Genomic DNA, 9,133 nt, shown 5'->3' with positions numbered 1-9,133 from the left:
GATGAGATAGCTCAGTGGACACAGGCGGTCGGGGCGGTTCGATCCCCAGCACCGCCCCGGGTGTGCCGAGCTGGCCGCCAAAGAGACCCAGCACGGAGGAGGATAACTACGAGTCCAATCTGCACAGTGAGCCTCTTAACCAAATACATTAAAAAACAAGTAAAATAAAAAAATACGCTAAGTGAAAGCAATAAACACATGGCGCATCCCAGCACCAGGGGCTAGCAAAGCCCTGCTCAGAACAGTTCTGTCTCAGGGTCCCTTCCAGGTGCCCTTGGGCATCAGCACCCTGTGAAAAGGTCATGTGCCAAGGGTTCTACTCCATTCAACCCAGCAGCCCCACGGGGGACCTGGGAGGTCCCTGGCTTTTCCTTGGCCGCCTGTGACTGGAATGAAGGAGGCTGAAGAAGGCCTCCCGTGGGTGGGACACAGTTTGGCTCTGGGTGGCCTCACACAATGAGACTGCCAGCTCTCAGACAGGCTTTATTTAGGAGTTGAGGCTGTTGCCCTCTCCTCCCTAGAACCCCACTCCTGTGGGCCTTGTCCCCAAGCCAGGCAGTCAAGGAGCCCCACCTAGAACCCCCACTCCAGGACTCAGTTGTGGGGGGGGGGTCAGGGGAGCCCAGGTCCAAGCCATTAGCCAACCAGGCTGTGAGCCCCAAACTTTGCTCTTCAAGTGCCTTCAGCCAAGAGATTCTTGTGTGAGGGGCAGGACATGGTTGGGGAGAAGGTGGCTGGGCTGTGGCCTCTGCACCCAGGAAGGCAGGAGGCACTGGGGACAGACTTGGGCCTGATGAATGGAGGAAGGGGCCAGGGCCTTGGAGGGAGCCTGAGGTTGAACACAGGACACTAGGCACCCCAGGGTGCTGCTCCCAACAGCCTGCAACCAGCCTAGTGACCTCTCCAGAAGAAAGGTTACTTCTGGGGTACCAGGGATTGGCCCTGTAGGGGCCTCCTGGGAGGACAAGACCACAGAGCAGGACCTGCCCAGGAAGCTGTGGCCTCTTATCAGACAAAGACAATCCAGAGCAGGCAGGAGGCCTGGGTCGGCCCACCAGGCCTAGAGCAGAGCGGTGTCCCTTCAGAGGAGTCCAGCCCACAGCAGAGGAGGCAGCAGCAGTAGTCCTGAGGAGTGGGCCCATGTGTGCCCCGAGCTGTTCGGAGGCTTCCTGCTAGGCTTCTCAGGGCCGTCTGCACCTGGGGGGAGGAGGGACTTGGCCTCAACCTGGAGACACCCATGCCTGCTAAACCCTCCCTCTGCCATGCAAGGGGTGGCAGCAGCCAGACACAAAGCACCTACTCGGAGGGCGCATGCTCGCTCGCACAGCCTATGCCAGGGCAGGACGCTGACAGTCTGGCACCAGGAGGGAAGGTTGCATGTCTAGGGCCTTACCTGGCAAGGACGACTGCAGGGCCAGGGTGCGCCCACCAATGGCATTGCCGGAGGCAGAGTCACTGGGGAAATTGGGCAGGGACTTGGGGTGCCCCAGTGTGGCCTGCGGCTCACCTGGCTGGGCCCGGGCTGGCAAAACGGAGGCCAAGACCTCACTGGAAGAGGGCACCTTGACCTCCGCCTCAACCTCCTCCAGGGCACGGGGTTGAGGCTCCCCTGTGGGATGCTGAGAACTCTCTGGCCTTGTGGGGGACGTGCTTGTCTTGCTGGCTATGTCGTGGGCAGCTCTCAGAACAGGAAGGTGGGTGGATCTGGGAAGGGGCCCTGGGTCCTCCTCTGAGAAAAGAAGTGTGGCAGTGGCCGAAATGGAAGGGACCTCAGCGTTTTGGGAAGGAGGGGCCTTTGTTGCCATGGAGGCGGGCTCTTCCTTCCCTAAGGAAGATGGGGCCTTTGTTCCCACTGTGGGCGGGGCCGTCGTTGCCAGGGAGCCTGAAACCTCCCGCCCCGAGAAGCTAGGTGTTTCGGTAGCTAGGGAAGGAGTGTTGGTTTTGCCAGGGCCTAAGGCTTCATCCGCCACGGTGGATGGGCCCTCAGTCACCAGGGGGGTCAATTCCTGCGCCTCTTCGGGGCCTCTGACAGGTTCTGATGAGATAGACAAGGCCTGGCATTGGCGCTGGATACGGGGCTCCGCTCCCCTCACCCTCCGCTGCCCCCACATTCGCCTCTGCAGCGCATATTTCCCTCTCTGGGAAGAAAGGCTGCTTGCGGTCCCTGACAACTGCTCCACCACCCCTCCTCCACGCTTCTCTGCACGAGTTCTTGCACCTTTTCCCAAGCTCCTCGAACCCGACCACGCCCACAGGCGAGGCTCCTCCCACCTTCCAGCCTTCCCACCCGGCCACGCCCACCGGCGAGGCTCCTCCCACCCTGGCCACGCCCACCGGCGCGCAGTGTGCGGGGTTCCGAGACTCTGGTCTAGGCTCTGCCCTCTAAAGGGACCAGGGCTTGAAATGGGGCTTGAAATGTGGTCCCGTGGAGCGAGAGGGTGGCCAGGTGGTTGTGGTCGGAGAGCAAACGACCTCCGACGGCCCTCAGGTGGCTGCGCCGTCGGGCAGTCCCAGGCTTCACAGCCAATCAGCGCAGCACCCGCTCGCGCTGACTCCGCCCCGTCAGGCCGCGCCCCGTGATCTGGCCCCGCCCACACTGGCCCCTTGCTCACCGCACAGGGCATTCTCGCAGCTGTAATCCAGGGGACACTGGGAGCACGGCTTTCCTTCCAGATAGGGCCTCTGCCCTTTCACGTTCCCGCTGCAGGAGGAGAGAACACTGCTGGGGGGCTTCGGTCCTTGCAGCCCTGCCCCCGCCTCCATCTGCCCGTGGCCCTGCATCTCAGCATCTAACCCGGATGTGCAGAGCACGTTCAGCATCCGGGGTTCTGGCCCGTGCCTACAGAGCAGCCCCCTCAGGGTCTTCCAGCGCTTACGGGGGCTCGTAGTTGCACACCAGCAGGTGGATGTTGGTCTCCTCGACTCCCTGCAGCGTCTCACAGAAGTGGGAGCCGCAGCCGATCCTCTCAGTCTTGCTCCAGACCACCTGGATGAAGTGGGCAAGGCCCTCACTTAGCCCACAGCTGGCGCGCCCCTTCCTGCTTCCCTTGCCCCCGCCTCCAGTGGTAGGGATGGAGGTGTCCCCGAGCCTGTGAGATCCAAGTCCACAAAACTAAACGGGGTGCGGGGGTTACCCCTAAGGATCTGCCCTCTGTTCCCAAATGAAGCCATGTCCTCAGACCTCACCCTTTTTAAGCCTTCCCTCAGCTCTGGCCATGTAAGACACCCTCGTGTGTTTCCTGTGGGTGGCGGGCAGACATATACAAAGGGATAAATCTTCTTCTTCTTCTTCTTCTTCTTCTTCTTCTTCTTCTTCTTCTTCTTCTTCTTCTTCTTCTTCTTCTTCTTCTTCTTCTTCCTTCTTCTTCCTTCTTCTTCTTCCTTCTTCTTCTTCCTTCTTCTTCTTCCTTCTTCTTCTTCCTTCTTCCTTCTTTCTTCTTCTTCTTCCGGAAGCCGGGATTGAACTCAGGCCCTTGCGCTTGCCAGAGAAGCGCTTATTCTACTGAGCTATCTCCCCTGGACCCTACAAAGGGATGATCTTAATCGGTAGACATCAGCTACAATTCAAGTACAAGGAAGAGAAGAGGAAGAGGTATTTTCAGGGTGGCCCTTTCCCCACACTGCAACTCATCGTAGGGTCCTGCTCTGTCTGTTTTTAGGTAGAATGAAGTCTATTTGAAATATACACTTTAGACCTTTGCATACTGCCCTGAGGCAAGACCACCAGCTTCCCTTTGCTCTACTGGGCCAGGAATCTTTCTGCTTAAATAAGCTTCCAGGGAGAAGGCAGCTCCCAGTACAGGTGCCCCAGCCAGCGAAAGCCTAGGTGGAGCTGGGGACTCTCCCGGAGCTTGGGCAGTTCCAGGGGGCTCCAGAGCCGCGAGAGAGGTGGGTGCTGCCACCGGCAACTTCCTGATATGGGCGGATGCCTTTGGGTTCCCTTCCCTAGAAGTGTGACTAAAAATACCACCCAGAAGAGGCACAAAACCTGGGGGGCAGGGGGAGGGGGGAGAGGCGGGGTGGGCAGGAAGATGATTGGCTGCTTTTGTCCCCGTTACTGTTTGTACAACAATGGGAAGGATAGGAAAAAATGAGCAGGAAAGTGACCTCCCTTCCACACCCTGCTATCTACAAACATTCACAGTGCTGGGAGAACCCAGTGATAAGGCCGGAGGCCTGAGGAGCAGGAAGCGCTCAGAACAGCCCTGAAACCTTCAGGCAGGGACATTTATACATATTTTTCCTTTCCTTGTTTTGTTGTTGCTTTGATATTCTTCTGTGTTATTGTTCTAGGTGTTTTGTTTGATGGTACCGGGAGTTAAGCCCAGGGCCTTCGCACTGTACAGCTCCAGGTCTTTTTTCAGGTCGATAACTAGCGCAGCCTGGGCCAGTTACAGTTCTCCTGCCATTATCCTCCCCGAGTGCTCGGGTAACAGGAGTGCCGCCACGGCCAGCTGGGTGACAGGAGTGTCACCGCGGCCAGCTGGGTGACAGGAGTGCCACCGCGGCCAGCTGTCTGCTCCCATATAGTTTTTTCTTTGTTTTGTATTGAAGACAGGCTCTCCATATGTAGTTTAGGCTGCCCTTGAACTCGCTTATGTAGTCCGGGCTGGCCTCGAACACACAGTGAACCACCTGCCCCAATTTCCCGAGTGCTGGAATTACAAGCGTGCACCACCGCACCAGGCTTATAGGTTCTTAAAGCAAAAATTGCACAGGATCGTCTGTGTGCGTTACAGGTCTCTGGCAGGTTAGAGCTGATGAATGTGAAGGGAGCAAGCGACCAAGTGTGGTGGTGCACACCTCTAAACCTAGTGGTGGGAGGCTGGAGGAGGAAGACTGGCAAGAGCGCAAGGCCAGTCTAGACTGCATAGCAAGACCCTATCTTCAAATAAAGCAACAGTGAGCCAAGAGCCCCGCTGGGGGCGTTTGTGGCTAGGTGGGAGGCTAGGGGATGGCAGGATTGCTTAGAGCCCCGCCCCGCCCCGCCCCGCCCTCCCTTGGCCCCGCCCCGCCCTCCCTTGGCCCCGCCCCGCCCTCCCTTGGCCCCGCCCCGCCCTCCCTTGGCCCCGCCCCGCCAGCAAGCGCACCTGCGTGTAGTGGCCGCACATCTGGCCCGTGGCGCAGACGGCTGCGCTGAAGTTGTAGTGCTCGCGCTCGTGGTGCCACTCCTCCACGGCCAGCGGCAGGTCCAGGCCCTCGTCCGTGATGGCGAACAGGTTTTCGCCGCGCCGCCCGCGATCTTTGTTGTGGCCCCACACGCACTTCTGGGCGTAGGCTTTGGCGAAGGCAGCCAGCTCCGGGTCCCATCGCTGCGGATGGGGTGGCAGGTGAGAGGAGCGAGGACACACCCGGTCTGGGGGCCTGAGCAGGGCCAGGAGCACCCGGGAGTCTGGGTGCCGAGGACCGAGGTGGAGATGTACTGTGACTTGTGACCCAGCCCTGCTCCTGCGGGCCCCTGCGGGGAGGTGAGGCCCCCAGGTTTCAGGTGCAGACTGGTGGCCCAACCTTTCTGACTTGGTGGTGAGAGGATTTGATGGGATGCGTTTGTGACAGTTGTTACTTATCCCCTCTGTGCCCCCTGAGGCTATGGGCCCTGGACACTTTGAGATGTCCCTGGAGAGGCCTAGGTGTCTGCTGTTTATTGGGTCCATTTTCCTCTCCCACTGGGGGCCGGCACCTTCTCCTCCCTCTCCCCAGGACAGGGTGCCCTCCATGCCCATCTCCTCTCTAGGCTCCCCTCCCAGGACCTTTTCCAATGCCACCTTTTCCAAAGGGGCCTATCAGGTGTGATGCTGCGGGGGGGGGGGGGCTCTGAGGGGCTGTGTCTAGCTGAAGGACAGACAGAGGCAGGGAGGGGATATGACCAGGCATCTGGCCCAGAGGACAGAGGGAGGCCTGGATCCCATTAACCGTGGGCTTTGGCCTCGCTGGAAGTGATGGCCTGGCAGCAACTCTTACTCCTCCCTCCGGGGTCCAGCCAGCTTTCAGAGCCAGACAGCCCATAAAGCAGCAGGGCTGGGGTGACCCTGAGGAGAGGGGTCCGCCCACTCCCCACCCACTCAGGGCTTGGAGCAGCTGCCTGGGGTGGGCTGGGAACTAGGGCGGAATAGCCCCACAGTGTGCCCTCGGGTGGGTCCCTCTCCACCTCTGGGTGTTTCTGCCCCAAGTCACTGGTCTCTGAAGGACTCTAAACTGTGGCAATAGTGGCAGATTGGGATAGGAAGGGACAGGGGGTTGAGGGACTGCAGGGGACCTGCACCAGGTATCTTGGAGGACCTGAGGTTTGAGGGGGATGGTCAACTCCTTTAGAGCAGGCAGCAGCCGTCGTCGTCGTCGTAGTGTCAGCCATGGTGCTGGGGCTGACCAGGTGTCTGTCAGCTCTTGCTGACCAACACAAGTCCCAGTCTCCCTGCAGAACCCAGCGGTAACTCCCACCCGGGCCATGTGCCGGGTGCCCAGTACAGGGTTGCTGCTGTGGGTCTTACAGCCACTCATGGCCACTATGTAAGAGCTGGGCCACCACCTTTCCCCTCCCTCAGCAGTGCCAGCCTGGGGGCAGCAGCAAGAACGAAGATGTTCATGTGGCCATCAAGTCAGGGGGGCCATCATGTGGTAAAGGACACGCACAGTGAGGACTCCCTTTGGGACACCCAGCAGGCTGCGGTCAGAGGAGGGGACACAGCTGTGGCAGAGGCAGAGGTGGAAGGTGCACACAGCAAGGCCTGCAGCTGGGAAGAGGAGCTTGTGTGGGCAGAGGCGACCGTTCCGCTTGGGCAAGGAGTCTGGAGCAACCAGGCAGAAGACACGGCCTCCTGGGAGTTGTGCCCTGATGGTGGGAAGCTGGTTGGAGCCACCGAAGGATCTTGAGCAGGGTCAGCTCACAGGTTGGATCGTTCGTTCTGGCAGTCAAGTTCACGGGGACCCAGAAGTCCAGGAACAGGTGGGGGCTATCCTAGGAGTCCCTAAATTCTGCACTGGAAGGTGGGAGCTGGACTGTGTCAAGGAGCACACGGAATGGGCAAGGAGGTCTGTGGTCTGTGCCGCACAGAGCCCTCTGGGAGGTGGTGGTGGTGGCTGGGGGTGGAGGCCCAGAGAGGGGCGCATCTGCTGCAGAGCGGTCCCACACGGAGCACTCGCTTCCTGTGTCTCGGCCGCTGCTCCAGGCTCTTCACAGGTGCTCACCCATCTGACCCTATGGCTGTCACTTCCACTTACAGAGCAGGAGACTGAGGACAGAGGCTAGGAAGAGGCAGGGGCCAGATGGGAAGCCTCTCCGGACACCCCTTCCCACAGCAGCAGCAGGGTCCCCAACGTCCTTGCTGCTTGCCACAGTGTCACCAAGCCCCCTCCTCAGCCAGCCGGACCTTAGGGCTTCAGGGTCTGCAGATGGGGAAACTGCAGTCCAGTGTCCCGGGCTGTCACGGAGGTGTTCCAGGGCTCCCAGGCTGGTGTTTGCAGTCCCTGGTCACCCAGGCCAAAGATGGGGTAGCAGCGCTTGGTATGTGCCAGTGCCCACGGGGTCCCCACCAGCCATCCTGTCTGGCTCCAGAGCAGGGCTCACCACACCCATCTTTGGACCAGCTCAGGAGGCCTCTGAGGGGAGTGGGAGCCCCAGGGTCCCTAAGGCTGAGGGACTGGCCTGAATGTAGGGCTGAGGTCTTGGGACCCAGGCTTAGGTCTCTGCCCCTGGGCACCAGCTGCCTAACCTGGTCCATCAGTATCTCAGGCCAGCTGAGGGTTCAGACCTCAGGGCAGGAAGGGGTGAACCTCTCCCTTTCCCTCCTAGCCCAGCCTGTCCTCAGATGCCTGGCGACCCAGAACAGGTGATTCCCCTGAATGTGGCTTCTACCCTCCGCACATGGGAGCATGCGCCTTCTCACCGTCTGCCCATTCCCTTTCCTGGCAGACAAAGGGCACGTTTGGCTTCTGTTTTCTCAGACACAGCCCCCTTCCCACACAGTCTGTGAGATTCAGTCTGTGTGGATCCACGCTTAGGTCAGATCATGCCCCCATTTCACAGATGACAAGCTAAGAGTAACCAAGGTCACAGCACTTATCCCAGATTCACAGGTCTCAATGGTGACAGAGGCAGAATTGGAATGGTGGGGTGCAGCACCCCCTCTGCTCTGGTCATGCTCGCTGGAACATCTCCCTCCTGTCCTGGTCCCCAGATCTCTCCTCTTGCCTCTACCTGCCTTATGAGGGCCTCTGAGGGACCCCTTTACAGAGGTGTCCCCTCTCAGGGCATGTAGGTCACTGTGAACCTCAGTCTCCTCATCTGTATTATGGGGTTGTTTGGGGCCTGCATGTTACTATGCAGTGTCAGGGAGTCTCACCAGCTCTGAGTCTCGGGGAGGCTGGCACGGGTGTGCAGGTATCCCCTGGCCTCCCCAGGCACCCACCATACTCACCATCTGCAGCATGTCCGAGGCGGGTGGCGACACTTGGGTGCGGTAGAGGTTGTGCAGCTGGACCATCAGCTGTTTTTCATCCTCCTTGAGGGCTGTGGTGGGGCCCGCGGTGGCTAGCAGCAGAAGCAGCGCCCAGAGGCCACAGGAGCCGTGCATGGTGGCCAGCCCACTCTGCCTCTCCCGCCCGGGGCGACAGCTGGATTTAAAGCCCTTCCCATGCCGGCACCTCCCAGGCTGTGTCTGAGGCCCAGCCCAGCTCACACAATGTCTCGGTGGCGCTGGTGCCTTGGGTCCCGACCAGAGAGGAGTCCACTCCCCAGCCCTTGGCAGCAGCCTCCTTTCCCTCAGTGGCGGGGGCTCGGGCCAAGTGCTGTGTGAGTCCCGAGGTCCTTCTCCAGCTGTGAGCCCAGAACATCTGCACAGCTGTGGTGGGCAGCCTCAGGTCACGCCCACTGGGTGCTGGGGACAGAGAAGGAAGAGGAAGCCTGGCTCCTGAGGACTAGGACAGATTAGAAGGGTAGAGGAAGATAAGGGCTGGGGTGGGACAGTGGGTCTGCCCCTCGCTCCTTTCCTACAGGAATCAGTGGCGCTCACAGCACCTGCTTCCCAGGGCTGAGAGAGGATGGAGAGAGGGGGTCATTCCCCTGGGAACCAGCACGGCAGCTGGCATCCCATGGCAGACAGCAAGCTTCGTGTGCATGGCCTCGGCTGGCTCCAGT

At 60.0% G+C, this 9,133-nt stretch overlaps 1 protein-coding gene across 1 annotated transcript; it reads right to left on the bottom strand.

Moving 5' to 3' along the window:
• Positions 1-467: 467 nt before the first annotated feature.
• On the bottom strand, positions 468-8,852 carry Pi16 (peptidase inhibitor 16). Its single transcript, XM_004624438.2, has 6 exons — positions 8,415-8,852; positions 5,091-5,312; positions 2,877-2,986; positions 2,613-2,701; positions 1,394-2,035; positions 468-1,197 (listed from the first exon to the last, which is right to left on the bottom strand). The coding sequence occupies exons 1-6, from the start codon at positions 8,568-8,570 to the stop codon at positions 1,082-1,084; spliced, it is 1,335 nt and encodes a 444-aa protein (XP_004624495.1). The 5' UTR covers positions 8,571-8,852; the 3' UTR covers positions 468-1,081.
• Positions 8,853-9,133: the final 281 nt, after the last annotated feature.

The sequence above is a fragment of the Octodon degus genome, unplaced genomic scaffold, assembly GCF_000260255.1.
Source record: "Octodon degus isolate 3935 unplaced genomic scaffold, OctDeg1.0 scaffold00005, whole genome shotgun sequence".
NCBI classification, from domain to species: domain Eukaryota; kingdom Metazoa; phylum Chordata; class Mammalia; order Rodentia; family Octodontidae; genus Octodon; species Octodon degus.
Note: the sequence above shows the minus strand (reverse complement) of the source record. Positions and strands in the feature narration are given on the sequence as shown.